Raw genomic sequence first — 24,216 nt, forward strand, 5'->3', positions numbered from 1 at the left:
CAAAGAGTGGGAAACCTCAAAAGAGGAACTTATTTACGGTGGCATTTCTAGAGTTACAGAAGTATCTGCTCTTGAATGTAGGTTTCAAAATGTTTGACCGCAGGAAACATCCAGCAGACTGCTTTATGCCTGTGTGCTTCGGTACATGTTGGCCAGTGGTCTCTTGGTTCGCAGCAGTGCTGGGGCCCGCCGGGGGACGGCGCTCTGCCTTTGATGCTGCTCCTGAGAGGCTGTGGTGGGACAGGGGCACCGCTCAGGAGCCAGAGTGCCTGGGTTCATTTCCTTACATTCCAACTTGCTTTTCTTGTGACCTTGGTCAAGTTAGTTATGCTCTCTATAAAACCATTGCCCCCTCATAACAGTGAAAATAAATAATAGCATTTGCTTCATTGGGTTATTAAGGGGACAAAAATGTTTGAATGTTTGCCAAGTGCTTTGAATAACGCTTGTCAAATGGTTCATGTTAGTAAGTTTCTTGTTAAGTGAAATTGAAAACAGAGTATTCTCTATACCTCTATACCTATATTCAGCCCACTAAAGGAGTGAATCAAAGAAGATAACCATGAAAGGTCCTAGAAATTATTCTGATTTGGCAGGTTCCTAAACAAAACATTTAAAATCTCATCAAGCTCAAAGGGAATTTAGTCAAAACCAATGAAATCACACTAGCTATACTGTTGTAAGTGATTATGTGGTCTGTCTTAAGGAAATCAGTGCTGAATTGCAAGGACTGATGCTGAAGTGAAGTTCCAATACTCTGGCCACCTGATGTGAAGAACTGACTCATTGGAAAAGACCCTGATGATGAGAAGGATTGAAGGCAGGAGGAGAAGGGGATGACAGAGGATGAGATGGTTGGATGGCATCACCGACTCGAATATGAGTTTGAGCAAGCTCCCGGAGGTGGTGAAGGACAGGGAAGCCTAGCCTGCTGCAGTCTGTGGGGTCACAAAGAGTTGGACATGACTGAGCAGCTGAACTGAACTGAATTCTTACAACAAGCTTAGAGATCCGTCCCATTTTACAGATGAGAAAATGGAATCGCAGGCATTAAGCAGGTTGCCCAAAGTCCTGCAATTGAAGCCCTCTGCGAACCCACACAGTTTGGTTCCAGAGCCCCCCGCTTAGAACCAGCCCCTCTCTCTTCTGACTGCCAGAGACAAGATGAGTGTGGGATTGCTTGTCAAATTTTGGAGTTTTTGGCCTGGGTGTTTCTTACTGCTAAGTGAGGAGGGATAATCCACTTTCATGGACTTGTGAAACTGTTTGTCTCAAAGTGAGGTACTCAGTTGAAAACATAAATTGGTTCACAGCAGTATGATCAGGAGAGAGTTAAATATGTAAGGAAAAGTAGTAGAAATTAGAAGCCTGCCAAATGGAAATAAACGAAGAATTTGTCGTCTCCTTAGGGATTGTCTTTTGGATCAAACTCAACAGTATAAAGTTCCTGTCCATGTAACCAGTACCATATAAATAATAATTGAAAAGATGAGGAAGTATTTACTTTCAATTGAAATGAAAGTCAAAGTTGGAACTCCTGTAACTCATAGAAGAGCCTTTTACTTCCCATCGAAGGATGCCATGGTACTTTCCCAGATTATATGAAAGTGTTTAAAATCCCACACTGAATTAACCCAAAATGAAAGTGAAGTGAAAGTTGCTCAGTTGTGTCTGACTCTTTGCGACCCCATGGACTCCATGGAATTCTCCTGGCCAGAATACTGGAGTGGGTAGCCTTTCTCTTCTCCAGGGGATCTTCCCAACCCAGGGATCAAACCCACGTCTCCCGCATTGCAGGCAGATTCTTTACCAGCTGAGCCACAGGGAAGCCCCAAGAATACTGGGGTGGGTAGCCTATCCCTTCTCCGGCAGATCTTCCTGACCCAGGAATCGAACCAGGGTCTCCTGCATTGCAGGTGCATTCTTTACCAAATGAGCTATCAGGGAAGCCCTAACCCAAGGTGGTAGTAATCTAAAATATATTATGCAGCTTAACATTACTGTAGTGATCCATGTGTATAAATAAATTTGGTATTATAAAATCTCTACATATAACTGGAAGCAGCAATAAATTTACACTATTATCTGAAATATTTATATTAGCATCCAGTTTCATAATTTTATTATAAAAGGAAAAGAAGTTTGAAGAATTCAGTTATTGACATATTAATATACAGTAGAAAGTGAAAGTTAATCCCCCTTAAATATATGCACCAATGTGTGTGCAAATATGTGTATTGTGTATATATATATTTATATTTATTGACATATTGGATCTTTGTTTCATTCCATGTTAGTATATGAAGATTTACTAACAATCTTTTTAAAAAGGATATACTATATAAAGTTATCATAGTTTAGATAAGCTGCTGCTTTTGGGCATTTGATTTTTTTTTCCCTCCAATTTTTCTCTATTAAAAACATGCTGTAGAGCAGATACCACTCCATGTATTTTTATGTAGTTATTCTAACATATTTATCGAAAGTTTCCTAGAAGTGGGATTTCTGGATCAAAGGATATGCATTGAAATGTTGAATGATATGTTTAAAAAGTTTTCCGAAAGATTGTATTTATTTTCTGTCTCATCAAGTGGGATTATCCAACAAAATTGTTAAAAATCTTTTAAATCAATTCTAAATTTACAGGTGAAAAAAGTCATGTCATGTAAACTTAAACTTGTTTGTTAATGAGGGTGTACATCTTTTCATATTTTTTTAATATTTATTTGTATTTCTGTTGGGAATTGATTTCTCTTGCCCCTTTCCCATTTCTATTTATTTATTTTTTTAAAGTCAGGCTGTTTCTCTTATTGACTTGTAAATATATCTGCATATTTTGTTCCCACCAGCATCAGTGTAATCCCACTTTCCACTTTGCATGTTACCAGCCAACCCTTATGACCCAGATCAGCCAAAGGAACCCACAAGTGTTTCCAGTGCAAAGCTGCTGAAACATTGAGATGCACGAAGAGAGGGCTCTTGCTCTATGCAGGGCATTTCTCTGAAGTTTTGGGGTTCCAGTGCAGGCCTGTCAGTCTTCTAAACAGCCAGGTAGTAAATGTTTAGGTTTTGTGGCCCCGCAGTCTGTCGCAACTACTCAGCCCCGTCGTTGTAACAGGAAATCAGCCATAGATAAAACCTGGGTGGGGGTGGCTGTGTGCTAATAAAACCTTACAGACACTGAAATTTGAATGTCCTACAACTTTATGCAGTGTGAAGTTTTATTCTTCCAATTTTCCTCCTGCAAATATTTGAAAGTGTAAGAACCATTCTTAAATCACAGGTCGTATGAAATAGGTGTTGGGCTAGATTTGACCTGCAGGCTAAAATTTGTCACACCTGCTTTAGACTATTTATAGAAGAAGTCACTGGGAGAAAATGCCAGTAACTAGTATCATTAGGACTTCTTAGCCACTTTTATGGGCAAGACTATGTTTTGTCTGTCTCATCTTCTAAATCTGTATCTACAAAATTTGGCGTCTCTCTCTCTCTCTTTTTGAAGTTATTGTGAAATGAGAGAGATATTGTGTATATTAAAATTCCTAAAGCTAGAGATAGTGACATGTTCTGTGTAAAATGAGTACTCCATAAATAGTGATATCTTAACCTGTCTTGAATGGGTTCAGTTTGTTTGATAAAGGAATATATGCTTCTAATGTATTTGAATAAAAACTCTCAACTAAGTATGATTTAGAGGTTATCATAAATTTTTCATATTATGTATAATAACCTAGATAATTCCAAACATTTGACAAGTTTGTTTGTTTTGCAAAAGTATTGTAACACCATTAGCTTTTCTGGTTCTTTCTCTTATTGAAATCATCATCTCAGTGAATCAGTTTAATCCCAGATGAAAGATTGATTATTCAGGAAACCTCTGCCTGCCTTGAAGTCTTCCGACACCTGATGTGACCCTGGCAGTGTGACGTAGCCAGCTCTAATCTGTGGCCAGTCTGCCCTTGACTTGGCTGGATTGAGGAGTAGACCTGCCGTTTATGTTTCCCATATCCACAGTAAGGTGGTCAGATTTGTTGATCCTTGTTTCTTTTCCGGCTCAAATATCCCGGTGTTCTTACAGAACGCGTTTGCTCGTGTGACGTTAGAGTGCCTTGCGTTGGTCTGTCTGGCAGAAATGCCTGCTGCCTTTGCCCTCGCAGTGAGTCGGACGTGCATCTTTTTTGATTCATGTCTCTGTGTATCTCCACTGACATCCAGTGCTCGCTTGCAGAAGTGCCAGAGAAGGAAATGTGGCTGCTTGAGAACAGATACATCTAGAGAGTCAAACGAGCTCAGCTTTGTACTGAGATTTAACTTAGTAGAATAGAAGCTATTATATTGGAATTCAGTGAACTTCCTTTTACTACAGCTAATCCTTTTTATTTCTTCTCACATTATATTTAGATATTGGTATCTATGCCTTATATTTGGGAATCACCTCTCAGGATCATAAGTAATTGATAAACCATGTCCATTTCCAAGTGCGATGTGTGTTTTGTTTACATTGAAAAAACAATATGGCTTTTGTGGAATCTGACAACATTATAAATTTGACCTATTTTTTCATTTACGAATGAACTAATTGGATTCCCTGGTGGTTCAGTGGTAAAGAACCTGCCTGCCAATGCAGGAGCAGCAGGTTTGATTCCTCAGTTGGAAAGATCCCCTGGAGAAGGAGACGGCAACCCACTCCAGTATTTTTGCCTGGGAAATCCCATGGACAGAGGAGCCTGGTGTGCTGCAGTCCATGGGATTGTAAAGGGTCGGACGTGACTTAGCAACTAAGCAGCGATAACAGCAGTGAACTAATTAACATGAGATATCACCTTCAGAATAGATTTTGCCTAATAGTATGTAATAAAAAGGATAGTATCGGCAACTATCCTTTCTTAAATAGGTTCATTTGATATGAGAGTATAGAAAATATGAGTTGTAGTATCTCATAACTTTGAACAAAGAAATTCCAACAAAGTATGTTTTAGAGTTTAATGTAAATTATTTATTATATACACAAATGACAAACAGGTAACTCCCAACATTTTCATCACTTTCCTGTTAATGTTCATACTGTTCAACTGCATGATCATATTTAATTTGCTTTTCTCATAGGGGAAATGTTCATTAGCCCTAATCACAGGTAGTTTTTAGAAGCTAGTTAATAGAGATCGGTATCAAGGATGGCACTGTATTTACTAAAGTTATCAAAATATGAGTAAACCAGTTTCTGTGCTGTTAAGGAAATATTCATAAGTTCCTGGTATTTGAACATTGTAAAATAACTCTGTTTTAATAACATTGCTATTTCTGCTGTTTTTCTTGAGAAGGTAGTTTTAAAACCTTTTAGTCTGATCCGTTACCATTTCAATTAGTTTAAATCCCTTAAGTTTTTCCTCATAATCGAAAGTTAGTAGTTAGTGTTCTTTGCATGTCTCAATTACTTAAATTTTTATAAAGAGTATCACATAGGTCAGCATTTGGTTAAGGGACTGCAATATATATATATATATATATATGAGCATGTATATGTACATATATTAGTATATAATAATTGGTGTGATTTTATCAGATTTATCATTCTTAGCTTATTATAATAAATTCATAATAGGATTGTGATCAATGTATTTTTTTTTAATTACAGTATACATTATTATGTGGTTTACACCTTTTGTCAGAACTCCACATGTCATGCCTGTGTGTAGTTCTGCGTGTGGCATGGTGATTGGACGAAGTTAGTTTTGCTACATGGCTACATGTTAGGTCACTTCTCTGCTGCTTAAGATTGCTTTCAGTATTGGACAAGGAAATGAAAATTGCTTCCGTAGTCTTCTGTTTGTTACTTGTTTCAAGAGTTATTGTTACTAACCCAGCTACTTCTTAGGCAGTGTTAATATTTTCCACATAGTGCTTGCCTTTGGGGAGTCATATACACTAATAGGCTGAAGTATCGCCTCAGCTTATTTACATTGGTGTCTCTTCACTTGGGTCACTGCCGTCCTGTCCTTTTTTCCTCTTATCATGGGTTGGAGATGATGCAGAACCGGAACATCTCAGCATACTCATCAAGGAATTTTTGAAGGATTTGCAAAGGAAAAAGTAGATGAATGGATCCAGGCACGCGTTTAAGGACGTCAGCCAGAGTGTGCTCTCTTTCACGTAGAACAGAGTATTCTCAGCTGCGCAGTCAAAGACATCCCGGGTTTGACTCAGGGTGTAGGGGATTCGGGCAAAATGGAACGGAACAAAACATATGAAAAACACAGCGATGATGATGAAAACCTTGATGTTGACCTTTTTCTTGGGGACTTTGCCAGCGCCCCTTGTTCTCACATATGACTTGTACAGTTCTTTGGTAATGAGCGTATAGCATACAATGACAATGAGAAAATTAATCCAGAAAATGACTTGACAGACATAATTGACTATTTCATGCCAGACCAGACCAAACTCTGACTTCAGAAATGAGCATTTCTTCACAGTCTTGTCACTCGGCCTCCTGTTGGTCAGAATCATGTTAGGCAAGGAGATTAAGAACATGAACGCCCAGATGACAACCGAGAGGACCTTAGCCCCCAGGAGATTGTTGGGGTTGGCCGTCTTGAAGGGCCTGGTGGTCTTCTGGTAGCGATCGATGGTTATTAGCCCCAGGAATGAGATGCTAATGTACATCGTGAAATAGAACACGACGGAGGTCACTTGGCACACGAAGGCCCTCAGGGGTCCTGTTCCCAGCTTAGTATCGCTGAGGATTTTGAATGGAAAAGTCAGAATCATGAGGAGATCGGAGATGACGGTGTTCTTAAGGAAAATAATGAAGTTGGATTTACTGCGGATCTGAAAGAACACCCTCATGGCCAGGCTGTTAGTGACGAGCCCCACGAGAAACAGGACGGTGTAGAGGAGCGGGAAGAGCGCCTGGGTGATGTTGTAGTCTCGGCTGCACTGGCTGCTGTTCCCCGCCACGGAGCTGAGGTTGGCCATGGCGCTACCTGGGGGCGGAGGGGGAGATGACCGTCAGGTCCCTGCTGCCCGATTCTGCCCTCGTTCTGTGGGCAACGTTTTCAGAGAGACCGCTCCGGAAAAATTAAGCTGCCTGATCCTCATGGGGCAGTTAGTAAAGAACACAGAAAAACCAAATCAAAATATTTCATAGTGGCAGATACTCTATTTGCATAGTGAAATAGTCTGAAGAACATTTTATGAAGATGTGGCTGCTTTGTGTTTCTTATTTTTTGCATGTTTGCCTCTTACAGAACATTTTTGATCTTAGGCAAAAGTGCATATATGTAAAAACTAGAAGAGAAATACTTAGGCTATGCCTTATTCTTCTCCAGTTTCATTTCCTTACCTTCTGGCTTTGTTCTTTTTATTCATAGTCACTTTTCCTATAGCAATCCTTACTCCTGGACTTCATTTTCTCTAGTACCTTTAAAGGGTTCTAAGGAGAAATGACTGATAATTGCATAGTAGACTTTTAAAGTAATAGTGAAAAGAAGTTTGTATAAAATCACTTGTATAAAATTTATTGTTAAATAAAGAGCAGAAAACAAATTTTTCCCTTTATAATTGGAATGTATTTCTGCCTCTGTATTGCTCTGTCATCCGTTTGAAAACCAGCCTCACAGAGTATTCTTTGGCTGCAAATATTTTAACCCATGTGCATCTCTTTTCCAGCTTTGCTTAGTAAATTTTAAGGTTTCACGCATGTTTTCTTGACTGTCATTCAGGGAAAATTTTTAAATGGTTAAAAAAAAAATGAGGAAATGATTTCTGTATGTAGTCATTAGATGGCATTCCTCAAAATACCCCAGGCATACTTTCTAGGTTTATAGCGTGTATAATGGTAACTAAAATAGAATACCAAGATCATGTCCCTGCCTGGATCCATAGGTTTTTATACAACAGGCAGCTATAAAGGAAATTAACACTTGACTTGAATATATTAACTTGAATACATTATTTGGCATCTAAGTTTTGAAATTTAAAATGAAATTTGTAAAATTTGAATTCATCAAAAACCAATGGGATTGATTGTAAAGAAAATATTATTCCTAAATATAAGACGTGGTAATATTAAAGCACAGATACCTCAATACCAAGAAAAAACTTCTAAATTCCCCCAAATGTCAATGGAATTCTTTTTTCCATCCTTTCATTACTGAATGTTAAACAAATTGAGGTTTATGTCATACACCTCCTCACCAGTTTAACTTTAAAAAAAAAGACTAAATAAGCCCTAGAATTTGATAGAAGATAACCAACTTAACCTTACTTGCTACTGCTATTTTTCTTTGTTTATGCTCTGATAGTTTTGGAAATTATATTTTTGAGAATGCTCATTATTCATAAACTGTTGCTTGTTTAACAAGTATTCTTGACATGAAGAACTTCAGCTCCCCCTAACTATTAGCAAATCTCATTTTATACTCAAGATAAAATAAGTAAGACCATTTGAATTTTTTTTCCATGTTCTGTATAATTTCTTTTTAAAATGCTGGTTATCTCCAGCGTCATTAATGCAGCTTGTATTTTAGTTTATATTCCATTTAAGTACTCACATTGATATTGCTATTAAAGGTTTCCAACTTAAGAAAACTTGAAAAAAAAATATACACACACACATCATAGTGCAAATACATATGCTTTTCAAATACTTCTGGGTATAAAATTACCTGGTTACTCTTGATTCTTGAAGAATTTGAATGTATCCAGTAAGTGGTAGTTAATACAGGCTGTAGAGTGGCATCTGTTATTTTCCTTTTAATGTCTTAGTTTAGCTGCTCACACTCTTTCTGATAGAGAATCTGCTGAGGTTTCATCAGTCAGGTCTTGAGTGTTCTAGAGAGAAATAGGGGGAGAGAGGAAGAGGACTTCACAATCAGAAATTACCTTCAGATGCCGTGGACCCAGGGCTGTGCAGACACTGTATTTCCGTCTGGCCCGCTTTTAGGACTTCTGCTTTTATTTCCTTGGGAAATATGGGGCACGGTGGGTGAGAAGTCATCTTTTAAAAAGCAATTTAAAATCCTGTGGCTTTTTACTGAAACCTGCTGTGGAGTTGATGCTTTGTGAGCTCTTGGGGTTATTTCCCATGCAAATGATAAGTCCAAGAGATCAAGCCTACTGATGTCTGCTTCCTGGAGAAGGCTGCAGACTTGCTTTGTCAGATGGTTGTTTACCTGAAAACATATTGTGCCCAACATTGGTGATCTATTGCCTTTTAACAAGTAATCACATTAACTCGTAATGTGTGCTCATTAGGGATGTTAGGTCTCTTGCTCTTTGTTTTTTTTCCTGGTTAATAATGTCATTATTTTAAATCTGCATTTGATCAGCTCTTTGTAGGCGACACAGTTTCCTCCCATTATAAAATTGAAGATTCTAAAATTACATTAAGAAAGAAAAAAACAGTTGTATCCATTGCTAGGCTTATTATATAGGACTTTTATGCCTGTCTTGAGTAGAGTTTAAACAGATTTCTTTTGACTTTGCCTTTGTTTTTTGGGGAAATATATAATTCAATGAGGGCTTTCCAGGTGACTCAGTGGTAAAGAATCTGCCTGCCAGGCAGGAGACATGGGTTCAATCCCTGAGTTGGGAAGATCCCCTGGAGAAGGAAATAGCTACCCATTCCAGTATTCTCGCCTAGGAAATCCTTACAGCCCATGGGGTTGCAAAGGAGTCGGATGCGACTTAGCGACTAACAACAATCTTTCAGTGATGAGCCTCAGTGTCACCTTTATATAAATATTGTGGGTAATCACGCTTGTGCACACACTCACACACTGTCTCGAGCTATAATGTCCTTCTGTCACCAGCAGATCCACTTGGGTAAGTGTCTTTGTTGTAAATACATCTTTTGGTTATTTATTTCTTCTGAGTTTTTAGTGCGTCTGTCTCAGTGTAGATTAGATGACCTTCAAGGACGGTCTTTAAAGCACAGAAGAGCGGCTCAGTGTCACCTGAGGAGTCACGAGAAATGCACTTTCTTGGGCACTGTTCTAGCCCCGGTGGTTCAGAAATTCAGGGATGCGGCCCTCATCTATAGTTTCCTCACCTGTAGTTTCCTGTATGAGTGATGCTTCTATACCTTAAGGGTTGAAGACCACTGATTTAAACTAGCTGAGAATTTTGTTGGCATTATGGATTTGAAATCAAGCTACAGATTTGGGTAATTTCAGTTGGAAATGTCAGTCACATCATGGTCCCCATCTGTTAACCATCTAGACATCGGTTTGATGATATAGTTTTGGAAAATTAACTTATTTGTTGGTTTAGAGAGAGATCATACTTTTGGAAAAAGTTTTTATGCCACATACGCTTCAGAATAATAATAGCCCGCTTTTGGTTTCTTACACTGTTGTGAATTAACTATTCTGTGAAGTAGATAATCATCTTATTTCTATTCTCTGGATGATGAAAACGAAGGCGCAGAGCAGCGAAGTTAGAGACCTGATTCCAGCTCATGCTCTCTAGTTCTAGAGCCTGCACCTGTGACCTCTGGGTACAAAAGTCTTCCCCATCTTACCGTCTCCACAACCCTTCCCCCACACTGAGGCCCAGCAGTGAGAGGTGAACGCCATGAATGGAATGGCTATACTTCTTTTAGGAAAATAGGAGTCATACTTGCCTTTACACCAGATTGGTTTTCAGCTTTAAGGAATGTATGTGAAGTGTTTCTAAGACCTTAGGATGAAACAAGGCTGGGGGGCGGGGGAAATCCTGCCTATTTTCAACAAATTAATATGCCACACGAAAGGAACACTATTTCAGTATACTTAACTCATTTATGTTTCCAGATTTCTGTAGTGCTGTGACTAGTGAGTTGAGGGGTAAATGAAAGGCTCCAGTTCTTGATCTCTCCTCTTTATCTCTGCTCTGACTAACTCACAGCCACACCTGTCTGTGAATCTTCTCTGATGGTGTTTTGTCTGTCGTTGGAAGACAACTGGAAAAGTGAACTAATTCTGTATACCCTAGAATTTTTATATGCACATGGCTTACTTGGTTTCTTTTTTTATCGAGTCTGCTAAAGGTAGTCTGTTTCTCCGAAAATACATATTTGCTTCAAATAGGATTACTGGGAAATGGAGAGTGCCATGCCCTGAAATGGTAGGAACCTGTGGTCCTTGTGAAACTGGGTTGGGGAGGAGATGAAGAGGTAATGATGCCCTTGGATTAGCTCTTAATACTATTTTAGTTCTCTTGTCTTATGGTTTTGAAATGCAGTTGTGTTGATAGTAGTGAACGTTTTGATGAGGCACATGTGTTTTAAGGCGGTTCTCATGTCATCTAGTTTGGCTTTACCTGTTAGAATGTAGAAGTTTAGGTTAGACATAAGATAAATTCCAAAAGTAAGGAGTATTGGGCATTGTGATGTTTAGCAAAAAAACAAAAAAAGAATACTATCTCTGGTGATCCAGTTATTTGTCATCCTTGTCCTGCGTGTTTTGCTTGAAAGCAGAGGGGTGGTGTCTATAATTAATCCGCTTGACAGCCATAATGCTCCTCGGATGCTCTGAGTTTGTTGGATGAAGGCCTCATTTTGGCCATACTTTTGACTATAAGCTATTATCTTATGAAGCTTTCCTTTACAAATCTAATTATAGGAGCCCCTGATTCTCTTGATTTAGAAGAAATTACTCCAGGTCAGGCGTCATACTGCTGAGAAGCTGCTCCTAATTTCCTCCTCCTTTGGCCCAGCCTGCCCGCAGCGTGCACACCCATTCTCCTCCACCAGCCCAAGGCTTCTTCCTGCTGTAACACTGATTTGAATTTATTCTCTTCTGTACAGAATAATATGGTCCATTGAATGCTTCAACTGAAAGAAATAATGACTGGAGGTGAAAGGAGAGTTCAGAGCTCTAATAATCTCACCACTGTGGTCACATCCTTATGAACTCACACGCAAGTTTTGGCAACATTTCTAGTCACTTATTTTAAAGAAATGAAGATGACTAACATCAGACTTCAGTTAAATCCAGTTTTCCCTTCTCAGAACATTTGGCTTAAGGAACATCTTTCAATTTCTATACTATCAATGCAACACGCCTTCCAGAGTTTTTGGATGTGTATCCTCCTAATTGCTCTTAAAATCAATTAAGTCTTTGTGAGTTTGAGATATTATCTGAAGAAAGAAAACTGATTGATCTGGAGGATAAGATGTTCAGAACTCAGTTTACAGGGAGGTGACCTTCTTAACGCAAGGACAGCAGTGGGCTAGCATGAAAGGGGATGACTAGGCTTCCATAGACTGCCCCCTGGATTCTTTCTCCTGCCCGACAGATGTGTCCTTCAGGGCATCAACAAGAGAATTACTGATCTTTTGGGCTTCCCTGGTAGCTCAGACAGTAAAGAATCTGCCTGCAGTGCAGGAGACTTGGGTTTGATCCCTAGGGCTGGAAATATCCCCTGGAGAAGGGAATGGCTACCCACTCCAGTACTTTTGCCTGGAGAACTCCATGGGCAGAGGAGCCTGGCAGGCTCCAGTCCATGCAGTCTCAAAGAGTCAGCTATGACTGAGTGACTAACTCTTGCATTGAGCTTTTACAGCCATGCAACTTCAGAGTGTTTTAATACTTAACTGAAAGAGCTGAACTTAACTGATACCTTTGGTACTATGTGGTCCATTTTCTGAGATTGACCTTATTCTCATGTGTATGTTGCTATTTGAAGACTTGTACATTTTCTACATGCACAAAAAATTGATGTAAACCAATCTTGTAGGCTATTGAAAGCGAGTTTCTTTTAAAAATGTTGCCTTTCTTCCTTGAAAGCTAGTAACAGCTATCATGATTTCCCTAGAAAATGTTAAATGTCAGCAAGGCTGTCTTCATGCCCCATATACAGACTGACCAGTGCTTTGGGCTTCCCGCCCCCTCCACCCCCTGCCAGCTAGCTGCAGGCTTCTCTTGTCTTTTTAATTCCATCCCCTGACTCTTACCTCATGACTTTGCCTCTGGCCCATTCCCTGAGCATAATAGGGCCAGTGAACTGATTCAAGCGTCTCACTTCTTCACCTCCAGATTTCCCTGTATTTTCACCAGTTTTCATTTCTGTCTGTGGTTAAGTAGAAAGATGTCCTCGTCTTTCTTCTGAAGTTAAATCCAGACAAGAGGTCACTGTTGCCTGTCCCCTTTGTCAGTATTATCTGCCGTCCAGTCCAGATTTCCTTTCTGGAGACTCACTTGAAGCATAGCTTTGAAACGAGAGTATGTCATTGGTCATCCTAATAAAGTGATCGCTTTCCTCTCAAGCTATTTTTCTTTTCACTCAGCTGCTAGTAGGTGTGGGCTACTTCCCTCACAGTCACCATTGCACCATCACTCTTATCCAACCTCCTGTTTCCTCCTCTCTGCCCCTACCACTCTAGAGAAACTTCTCTTTTGAGGTTCACACGTTTTTTGGTTTTTTTTGTTTTGTTTTGTTTTAAGAAATAAGTCAGGGAAGCCAGCATCCACTGTGATTTCTTAACTGTTTTCAACACTGTTGATGGTCCCCGTTATTAACTATTGCTTCCCTCACTTCTGTGACCTTGACTTCTTTGGTTACTTGTTAATTATGGAGAGTGTATATCCATCATTTGATGACTTATTTATCCCCTTCACTGTTTCAGCATTCTTCCCTCCCATACCCCGTCCAAAGAGAACATGGGGGATTAGAGTCCGTTCTAGTGACATGTTGCGTTTTCCCCTAAGCTATCACTTCTACGCTATACCTGCTGTCAGACCACCTACTAGACGTTTGTAATATGTTCCCACCCACCCCTTGGATTTCTCTCACCTAATGGTGGGTTCATGAGCTCCCGACCCTTATAACCTGCTCCTTTACCCACCAGCAGATTTTATCTAGCGAGTCCACCTTGAAACTTCCCAATCCTTTCCTAACTTCTTTCAGGTACCTCTTGATTTTGCGTCTTATTTTTTATTTCTACCATTAAGACCTACTTTATACCCTACAAACTTTTTTGGTCTTTCTCTCTGCCTCTCATTTCTCATCTTCAGTTTTTCAACACTTAGTTATCAAGCCAACTTCTCTATAAAACAATGTTTTGTTCTTATCCTCACCCCTGCCCCATTCTTTTAGTTTTTTGACTGATCTACTCTATTATTCCTTGTTTCACATATTTAACAAATATTAAGCGCCATTAAGGAGAATGTAAATGTGAATAAAATAGAGCTGGGTTCTTCCTCGCAAAACTGACAGTCTAGTGGAGCAGACAGACATGTAACAGATGCTGAGAAAATAAGTGCTATACACCGTGGTAAATGCTCCAAAGTCTCTCCTCTCCATCCCTTCCCTTGTAGTGAGGGTTTTCACTAAACTCGGGTGACAGGAATGCTGTCATCCCACACAGCATTTCTACAAGTGCAGTTGAGGATGTTGAGAGCTCTTCAGGTGGCAGGAGGAGACCTGCAAAGGAAGGAAGTGCTCAGCGCCTTTGGGAAGTCCTGAGGAGTGTTGTAGGGAGCTTCCCCGGGGAGGTGCGGTAATACGAGTGGGCAGCAGGGGGTGCTGTATCTGACATGCCACTAAGCCTTTTTCCAAACACATCTCAGTTCTCACCCAAGCCTTGTAATAAAGGAGGTGTTATCAGTTTTTAGAGGAAGAATCTGAGGCTCAAAAAGGTTCGTTTTTCTGGACCATGGCGTTGGGAAGGGCATACCTTGGGTGCAGTCACAGCCTTGTCTTACCCTGATCTGGGGCTGTTACTTGACGAGTGTGGAGCCCTAGTACTCCATGTCCATAGAACACATGGATCTTTCTAGGGTACCTTCCTTCCTCTTCCCTGTTTGGGCTTCGAGCTCTGCAGATGCTGCCGGGATGACACTGGATCTGTAGTCCTTAATCAGGGGACATTCATCCATGCGTTTTTTCAGGGTTCGTAGTACCTTGGCTTGCTGTAGGTAGGTACTCTCTAAACAGCTGTTACTAACATCTTTCCATCGCCCCTCACACTCAAGTTTACACCAGAACCGCTTGACAGGTGACTTAAGCTGAAAACAATCACCAGGGCACATGACTGGCATCTGAATTTTGTGCAGTTTCCTCATCGCCTTTCTGTTCCCTTTGTAGGGCTTATATTTACACATCCCACCAGACAAAAAGTAAATATATCAGTAATGCTGTGGAGGAACAACAAAATCAGAGATTAGCGCAGTAGCTCAGGTTATAGAGCTATAGGAATCACTGTCTATGTTGACTTTATGCTGGAGCTAGGTCTGTCCGTTGAGACTTTGGAAGAGATTATGCAACTCAGGATATTAAATAACAACTTCTAGAAAACACTGCTAGCTATTTTTTTTTTTAAGAATGCACATTTGAGCACTTAAAATAACATTTGGGGACGTGGTAGCAAAATAGATTGGCAGATTATGCAAATATATGTTTCTGATAAAATGTTATAAGGAAGGAAGCAATGCAAGAAGTGGTGCCTTGAATGCAGGCAGGTGAGAGAAAGACAGAATGACAGAGACTGAGCGAAGAGGGACTGAAGCTGAGAGGAAACAGGGTCTGACTTCAAGACTGCAGAAGCAGAATGCGACTTCGTGCAGAGCACACGCATGGAGTGTACTCCGTATGGAACATTAGTGTTCTTCAGGTCACAAGGACTCTGCTCCTCTTTGCAGACACTGCTAGTTTATTTGCACAGAATCCAGTTTGTTTTCCCTGGGACAAATCTTTTCCTCATGTGAGCTTCTTAGGGATAGATACTATTAGTGATAGTAAGTACCTCACACGAGTAAGAAAAGGAGATGGGCTAAATGATAGAACTGGGAATTTTACCAAGAAAATTTAGGAATATAGGATCAAAGAGAAAAGAAGACAGAGAAGAATTCAAAACCAGGCATAAGAGAGGACATGTCTTGGATTATTTAACTTTGGTTGAGGAATGTGTTTTTATGATGCGCTGACTTAGTAATTTCCTCTCCTGTGTAGGAAAAACAGTGATTTGAATTCACTGTGTCTGGGGTGGGGGTGGGGTGGGGGCCGGAGGTGGTGTCAGAATGTGTTTGCATTTCCAACTATTTTTCTCACACCTAATAAGACCATGCTGTCTTTTGTTAACATTTGGAAAGAAATATACATTCTTGTGTCTTACACAGTCATGTTGGAAGTTAACGGAACTTTTTTTTTTTTTTTAAATAAAAGTACTTGAGGATCCTGGCCAAAATATAAAGTGTTTAAAAATGTTTAGTGAATGTAGAAAACCGAGCTTACTAAGAAATAACATTTTCCATAAGGAAAAATATAGCTAGTATGTAATTAGGATGTGACATTAATACCATGTTAAATTTTAAACAATGAAGAGTCAAAACTTACTCTGTAAGGTACGCCCACATCAACTGCTTCTATTAAGACTTCAGGTCAGTTGATACTTTTTTTTTTTTTTTTAAACTTTAGCAAGTTCCAAACTGGAAAAACCAGGGTGTTGCCAGTGGAGGTTGAGGTGAATTGAAAGGCGGGCCAGATGCCACCAGCACACGAGCCAGCATGGAGATGCTGTGGTTAGCGCATTTCATGTCCACGAACCCCGCCCTTTAAACAGGCCTTTCAAAGCGCCTTTAAAACGCCTTTCAAAACGCGTTTTCTCTTTCTCAGGATGAATCTTCAAGTCATGAATGTAACCAGCGCACAATCCTTCTTTACGGAGTGGGGAAAGAGCGGGATGAAGCCAGGCATCAGCTGAAGAAGATTACCAAAGATATTTTGAAAATCCTGAATAAGAAGAGCAACACAGAGACGGGGGGTAAGGAGCCCTCATGCCTTTGCCCCCATTGTGCTCTCTGTCATCTTCTGTCTTAGCAGGCTTTATCACAGCCATACGTGGCATGGTCAGCAGTGTTTCCTCTCCCAAATGACTGTTACATTGAAATATGAATAAGCACATTGAAATTTTAAGGCCTTGATTCCATTTATAGTAATCCTTGCATTTAAAATAGTGCCTTCCATGGATAGATAGTGGTAATTTTTACTTGTTCCTCTTTTTTTTCATATTTCCCAAATTTTATGCAGTAGTCATATATAAAGTATTAAAAGAACTTGCCTGGTGGGTCTGCAGGTGAAGAATCTGCCTGCAATGCAGGAGACACAGGATATGTGGGTTCTGTCTCTGTGTTGGAAAGATCCCCTGGAGAAGGAAATGGCAACCACTCCAGTATTTTTGCCTGAAAAATCCCACGGACAGAGGAGCCTGGTGGGCTACAGTCAAATGGTCACAAAGAGTTGGACATGACTGAGTGACTAAGCATTCGTGATAAAGTATTAAAAAGTAGAAAACCCTTAGTTTGGAAGAGGTCTGTTCCCCTAATTCCATCCTTTTCTCAAGCTTGGAGTTGGCTCATCATATTTTTGTTGTTGTTTAGTTGCTCAGTCGTGTCAGGCTCTTGGCAACCTCATGGACTTTAGCCCGCCAGGCTTCTTTGTCCATGGGATTTCCCCAGGCAAGAATACTGGAATAGGTTGACATGTCCTCCTCCAAGGGGATCTTCCTGACCCAGGCATAGAACCCACATCTCCTGCATTGGCAGGTGGATTCCTTACCACTAAGCCACCAGGGAAGCCTCATCATATTTACATGATAATTTAAATTCGTGAGAGTGTAGTGGCTGATCTTTTCTTACGTCATTCAGAAGAATAATTGCAATAGGTAGTAGAGGCTACTCGCATCTCCAAACAATTTCTGTTAAGAAGAAAGTCGGGCCTTTGCTCCATAACGCCTTTCCTTGGAATGCTCTTTCCTCAATCTTTTCACATAGTTTTTACAGTGAAGTTATGCCGTTGTGTTATGTCACCTTATTGCACAATTGGAATTTTGTAATTATCCACTTCACATTGGCCTAATTACCCTTTCCAAAGTTTATTTTATTAGATAGTCATATGATTTAAAATGTGATATCATTTTGTATACTCCACCACCACCAGTGGTGTTTATTTCTCTTTTACTTCGGTAATACAGTGGGAAAAAGTTTGGACTTTCCCTATGAAAATAGCACACTTCCTACACATGGCATAAATCACCTCTAGGAATTCCACTTTGCTGTTCGCTACAAAATAAATACTGTTTTATGAACCTTTTCCCAGAGGATCCAGTCTTAGGACTTTAATTGAACAAAATACTGAAGCTTGTCCACAGTAGATCTTTCCTACAGAAAAGTGCAGATATAACCAATGCAAATAGCTCTCTTTCCTCTCCATCCTTAGGGTGCAGATGCAGAAGTAAGGTAGGAGGGTGGCATGTTTTTCGGTCTTTAAGTGTGTTTTGGGCGCCTGATGTATTAGATTTCAGTGGGACAGCATGTTATTTACATCAGATTCCCTAACTCTCTTCTTTGGCCACATAAGGAGCTAGTGCTGTAGGAACTCCATGAGGTTGTAGAAGGGAAATGAAACCTGTTGCCATTATCGAGATTGTGAGGAGGGGGAGGAACTGTTCTGAAAAAACTGTTGATCTGCTATTTTTCTCTTTTCTCTAGTAAAGAAAAGAGGAAATAGGCTGAATTTCGAAGCTCAGCAGCTGGCTAGCAAACTGTATCCGAAACTACTTTTTTGTATATTTGGGAATGGGATGGACACAATCTCTTTAGGAGGTTCAGTAATACATGCTTTCCCTAAATTAATTTTAGCAGGTCTTTGCAGATCCTGTGGAATGTTTGGTATTGGAAGGCTGAGGGGTGGGACAAGGAAGGAAGCACTGCGGTGTCCCTTTCTGCTGAGTCCACTTCCTTTCTTCACGAAGCGTTTTTTTTAAATGCTCCACTGTCGTCTGTCCTATCTTTGGACTAGTCTCTTAAATAGGCAGTTCCTGGCTTGTGAGCTCACCAGGGGATAATTGCTCTCCCATGCTAATTTTTGAGATATTCAGTACCAGAGGCACTGCTGAGGAGAGGGGCATCTTCAGTGGGGATTTTGTCTTTCCCACATTCTAAATAAAACTCCTCATCAGTCAGAAATATGTTTCTTAATTTGGGGGGATAGCAAACTGCCTTCTGCTAAGGAGTCTTAAGTTTAAGTCACTGTGTAAACACTAGCATTGATATGCTGGTGAGGCTATAGAAAACAGGTTGTGTTAGCATGTGTTTGATTTCTGGTTACAAATAAAAACATGACTTTGAGGAACTCATTAGGTATACTCCCAGATCAGTCAGACTTTGCCTGGGAGGGTGGGGTGGGTTCATAATCTAATGCTGAAATGACATTTGTAGTGGAACACAGGCAAGTCTCACTCTATATTTACATTGGCAGGTTGTCTTCGGGTGTGAATTTTCAAACCATTAATGAAGTTTATCATAACACAAAAGCCCAAGCTTCTAGGATTGGAGATTCAGTATATGTGCTGCTGAAGTGAGCACCAGGATTAGAGTTGTTTTAAAAAAAATGGAAAACCAAGGCACAGAAATACAGAACAGACTTTTGAACTCTGTGGGAGAATGTGAGGGTGGGATATTTCAAAAGAACAGCATGTATATTATCTATGGTGAAACAGATCACCAGCCCAGGTGGGATGCATGAGACAAGTGCTCGGACCTGGTGCACTGGGAAGACCCAGAGGAATCGGGTGGAGAGGGAGGTGGGAGGGGGGATCGGGATGGGGAATACGTGTAAATCTATGGCTGATTCATATCAATGTATGACAAAAAAATAATAATAATAATAATAAAAATAAAAAAAAATAAAAAAATGGAAAACCAAAATTAAGTCACAGAAGAGCAATAATATGTATTCTGAAAGCAAATGAACATAAAACATGAAAATCTATGAATTACTATTATATTATTGCTTATGTAAATGTCATTAAAATAAAATATTCCTTTGAGAACCACCAGTAACTTCTTAAATTTTTTCTTTCACTTAGCCATGCGTAAGTAAATAGAGCCTATTAATGTAGACAAACCAATAAAGAGGCTTTTTTGAGTTCTCATACCGGCTCTTCATCCTCAATTCTGTTACTTTTCTTGATGACACACTTGGTTTTGGTCCCAAGAAAAACTGAATAAATATATTAACTTCACTTCCAAAGATCATGGCACCCAAGACTATTGGTGTAAGCTTTCGGTCTTGGATCAATGATGTTAGTAAGTGAAAATTCAAAACTTGAATATTTTAAACACACTTATGACCTGTGAGCAGCTATATGGAAGGCAAAATATCACATTTGTACCTTTGAGAATAGATACTGAAAAACAAGTAGGTTTCATGAACTTCTTTGTTCTTATTCTTTGCATTATATTTGCTGTTATTTGGCAAAAGTTACACATAATCTTGTACCTTATGTTACTCAGCACATTTAAATTCTGTTTGTTTGTTTTAGGAAATAAAACAGCCTGGGTTTTTTGCTTGTCTTTTGCCCCTAAACCATACTTGCTTGTTGTTGAAAGAGAAATCTCCTTTCTTCCTAATGTTGTTTTATAAAACATTTGCTATTACATTTGCCATTAGCAAGCCGTTTCAGTTCTGTTCAGTCGCTCAGTCATGTCCGACTCTTTGCGACCCCATGAATCACAGAACGCCAGGCCTCCCTGTCCATCACCAACTCCCGGAGTTTACTCAAACTCATGTCCATAATGATGCCATCCAGCCATCTCATCCTCTGTCGTCCCCTTCTCCTCCTGCCCCCAATCCCTCCCAGCATCAGGGTCTTTTCCAATGAGTCAACTCTTCCCATCAGGTGGCCAAAATATTGGAGTTTCAGCTTCAACATCAGTCCTTCCAATGAACACCCAGGACTGATCTCCTTCTGGATGGACTGGTTGGATCTCCTTGCAGTCCAAGGGACTCTCAAGAGTCTTCTCCAACACCACAGTTCAAAAGCATCATTTTTTTGGCACTCAGCTTTCTTCACAGTCCAACTCTCACATCCATACATGACCACTGGAAAAACCATAGCCTTGACCAGATGGACCTTTATTAAGAAAGTAATGTTTCTGCTTTTTAATATGCTGTCTAGGTTGGTCATAACTTTCCTTCCAAGGAGTAAGCATCTTTTAATTTCATGGCTGCAGTCACCATCTGCAGTGATTTTGGAGCCCCAAAAAATAAAGTTAGCCACTGTTTCCCCATCTATTTGCCATGAAGTGATGGGACTGGATGCCATGATCTTAGTTTTCTGAATGTTGAGCTTTAAGCCAACTTTTTCACTCTCCTCTTTCACCTTCATCAAGAGGCTCTTTAGTTCCTCTTCACTTTCTGCCATAAGGGTGGTGTCATCTGCATATCTGAGGTTATTGATATTTCTCCCGGCAGTCTTGATTCCAGCTTGGGCTTCTTCCAGCCCAGCGTTTCCCATGATGTACTCTGCATATAAGTTAAATAAGCAGGGAGACAATATACAGCCTTGATGTACTCCTTTCCCTATTTGGAACCAGTCTGTTGTTCCATGTCCAGTTCTAACTGTTGCTTCCTGACCTGCATACAGGTTTCTCAAGAGGCAGGTCAGGTGGTCTGGTATTCCCATCTCTTGAAGAATTTTCCACAGTTTATTGTGATCCACACAGTCAAAACCTTTGGCGTAGTCAATAAAGCAGAAATAGATGTTTTTCTGGAACTCTCTTGCTTTTTCGATGATTCAGTGGATGTTGGCAATTTGATTCTGGTTCCTCTGCCTTTTCTAAAACCATCTTGAACATCTGGATGTTCATGGTTCACGTATTGCTGAAGCCTGGCTTGGAGAATTTTGAGCATTACTGGCGTGGAAGATGAGTGCAATTGTGCGGTAGTTTGAGCATTCTTTGGCATTGCCTTTCTTTGGGATTGGAATGAAAATTGACCTTTTCCAGTCTTGTGGCCACTGCTGAGTTTTCCAAATTTGCTGGCATATTGAGTGCAGCACTTTCACAGCATCATCTTTTAGGATTTGAAATAGCTCAACTGGAATTCCATCACCTCCACTAGCTTTGTTCGTAGTGATGCTCCCTAAGGCCCACTTGACTTCACGTTCCAGGATGTCTGGCTCTAGGTGAGTGATGACACCATCGTGATTATCTGGATTGTGAAGATCTTTTTTGTACAGTTCCTCTGAGTGTTCTTGCCACCTCTTCTTGATATCTTCTGCTTCTGTTTGGTCCCTACCATTTCTGTCCTTTTTTGAGCCCATCTTTGCTTGAAATGTTCCCTTGGTATCTCAAATTATCTTGAAGAGATCTCTAGTCTTTCCCATTCTGTTGTTTTCCTCTATTTCTTTGCATTGATCACTGAGGAGGGCTTTCTTATCTCTCCTTGCTATTCTTTGGAACTCTGCATTCAAATGGGTATATCTTTCCTTTTCTCCTTTGCTTTTCACTTCCCTTCTTTTCACAGCTATTTGTAAGGCCTCCTCAGATAGCCATTTTGCCTTTTTGCATTTCTTTTTCTTGGGGATGGTCTTGATTCCTGTCTCCTGTACAATGTCACAAACCTCCGTCCATAGTTCATCAGGCACTCTGTCAGATCTAGTCCCTTAAATCTATTTCTCACTTTCACTGTATAGTCATAAGGGATTTGATTTAGGTCATACCTGAATGGTCTAGTGGTTTAGTTTAGTGAAATCTTTCTTGTATCTTAAACAGAAAAATCTGTAAAATGACCTTTGTTCCCTGAAATTAAACTTTCCCAAATAAGATGATGTGTGAGGAGGCTTTTGTTTCAGTAGCATTGACTACTTAGAATCATAGTGTTGGAAGAGATCCTTGAGATCATATAATACAGCATTTTTTTGCTTTTAGATTTGTGTTTGTAAATGCATATATTAAAGATATTTTAAAATAGGACCTAATTATTTTTGGATCTTATCCTCAGAGCTCTTAAGAACAAGACAATGAGCAATGTTCTTCTGGAATAAACAATGTTCGTAGTATTTCTTACTTTTATTTTTTCCAAACTTCTTTATGTTAAATTGGTAAAGTTAGCACTTTTCCATTAATGTGGACAGAGTTAATTCTTTCCTATCCCCTAAAATGTTAGGAATTGTGTAGATTTCCCTTTTTACATACTAAGTTGTTTTAGAGTCTCCTAACAAGATGCCAATGGAGTTTTCTGTTATATCCATTTGAACCTGGGTGATTTTTTTCCCCATTCAATATTGATATCATATTTTAAAAGTCAGTGAGTAAGAAATATTTAAGGAGGGATTTCTTATTAAACCTGGAGAAGGAAATGGCAGCCCATCCAGTATTCTTACCTGGAGAATTACGTGGAGAGAGAAGCCTGGTGGGGCTAGGGCTCCCGTCTCTCAGAGTCAGAAACAAGTGAGCAACTGTCATTTCTCATTAAGAGCCAGAATTTAAGTATATTACATAAATGAGAATGGTCAGTGTTTAGAAAATAATTAGGATTGCCTCATCAATATGGATCGATCTCAGAAGAATAGTACTGAGTGGAAGATGACAGATATGAAAAGTACATATCATGTGATTCCGTTTGTATGGAGTGAACAGCACTAATGTGAGCCCCTCGAGGGCCGGCTCCTGGCTCTCTGGGCAGGGCACGTGACTGCGGGGCACCTGAGAGGGCTTCTAGGGTTTTGGTCTGTGATTCTGTGATTGGAGTTCCATTACATGAATTAATTTCTTTTGTAGAAATTCAGTGAGTCTGTGTACATGTTCTGTATGTGTGTGATACTTCAGTAAAAAAAGTATCCCTGAAACAGGTCAAGAGCTTCAATTAAATGAAAAATAATGTATCCACTGTGCGTTTATTTAGTTGGAGATGAAGGACAGAAAGCCAGGAAGAACAAACAGGAAGCATTTCCAACCCTGGAGACCGTGTTCACAAAACTTCAACTCCTTTCATACTTTGATCAGCATCAAGTGACATCTCAGGTAGCCATTAAAGCTGATTTATTATGGAGCTGGGATGTTTCCTTAAAGCTCTTTCCCGCAGTGTGTGTTTTCAGCCTTCGTTGTTTTATAAATGCATTTTTAAAATATATTTGGAAGTGTCTTAAAACTGTAAAGTAGTTCAGTTTCAAGTGTTGGTTTACTTTTCTGAGGATTAACGTTTATCCTAGAAATATTTTTTACCTTGTGATCACAATCAGCCCTACATAAAGTATTCTCTAATGCAATACTTACATTATTACATTTTGTGTCCTACATTGCTGATTGATAAGGGAAAAATCTGTTGATGACTGAAACGAAGTACTTTGCAATTGGGAAGGAACCAAATCCATAGGTAGTCAAAGGAATATCTGGAAATTAATTAAGCATTTATAGTTCTACCTTTAGGAGAGTTAGGTCAAGATCTTAA

At 39.8% G+C, this 24,216-nt stretch overlaps 2 protein-coding genes across 11 annotated transcripts in view; one reads left to right on the forward strand and one right to left on the reverse strand.

Annotated features, from left to right (window-relative positions):
* The window catches only part of MED12L (mediator complex subunit 12L), a 355,795-nt gene that overhangs the window by 257,787 nt on the left and 73,792 nt on the right, over nt 1-24,216 (forward strand). For all 6 annotated transcript variants that reach the window (XM_061168108.1, XM_061168109.1, XM_061168111.1 and 3 more), the window contains 2 exons: nt 16,597-16,744; nt 23,671-23,789. In XM_061168108.1, the coding sequence (XP_061024091.1) occupies nt 16,597-16,744; nt 23,671-23,789 (267 nt within the window). The remainder of the gene's footprint in view (nt 1-16,596; nt 16,745-23,670; nt 23,790-24,216) is intronic.
* P2RY12 (purinergic receptor P2Y12) overlaps nt 4,474-24,216 on the reverse strand; it is a 50,559-nt gene continuing 30,816 nt past the window's right edge. The window contains exons 1-3 of one of the 5 annotated variants that reach the window (XM_061168133.1): nt 16,318-16,382; nt 8,667-8,832; nt 4,474-7,093 (exon numbers count right to left, since the gene is read on the reverse strand). In XM_061168133.1, coding sequence (XP_061024116.1) covers nt 5,956-6,975 — 1,020 coding nt within the window. In that variant the 5' untranslated portion in view covers nt 6,976-7,093; nt 8,667-8,832; nt 16,318-16,382 and the 3' untranslated portion in view covers nt 4,474-5,955. Of the gene's footprint in view, nt 7,094-8,666; nt 8,833-12,937; nt 13,244-16,317; nt 16,383-24,216 lie in introns of those variants that run through there. The other 4 variants (XM_061168132.1, XM_061168134.1, XM_061168129.1 and 1 more) reach the window with 4 other exon arrangements.

This window comes from Dama dama, chromosome 19 (genome assembly GCF_033118175.1).
Source record: "Dama dama isolate Ldn47 chromosome 19, ASM3311817v1, whole genome shotgun sequence".
NCBI classification, from domain to species: Eukaryota; Metazoa; Chordata; class Mammalia; order Artiodactyla; family Cervidae; genus Dama; species Dama dama.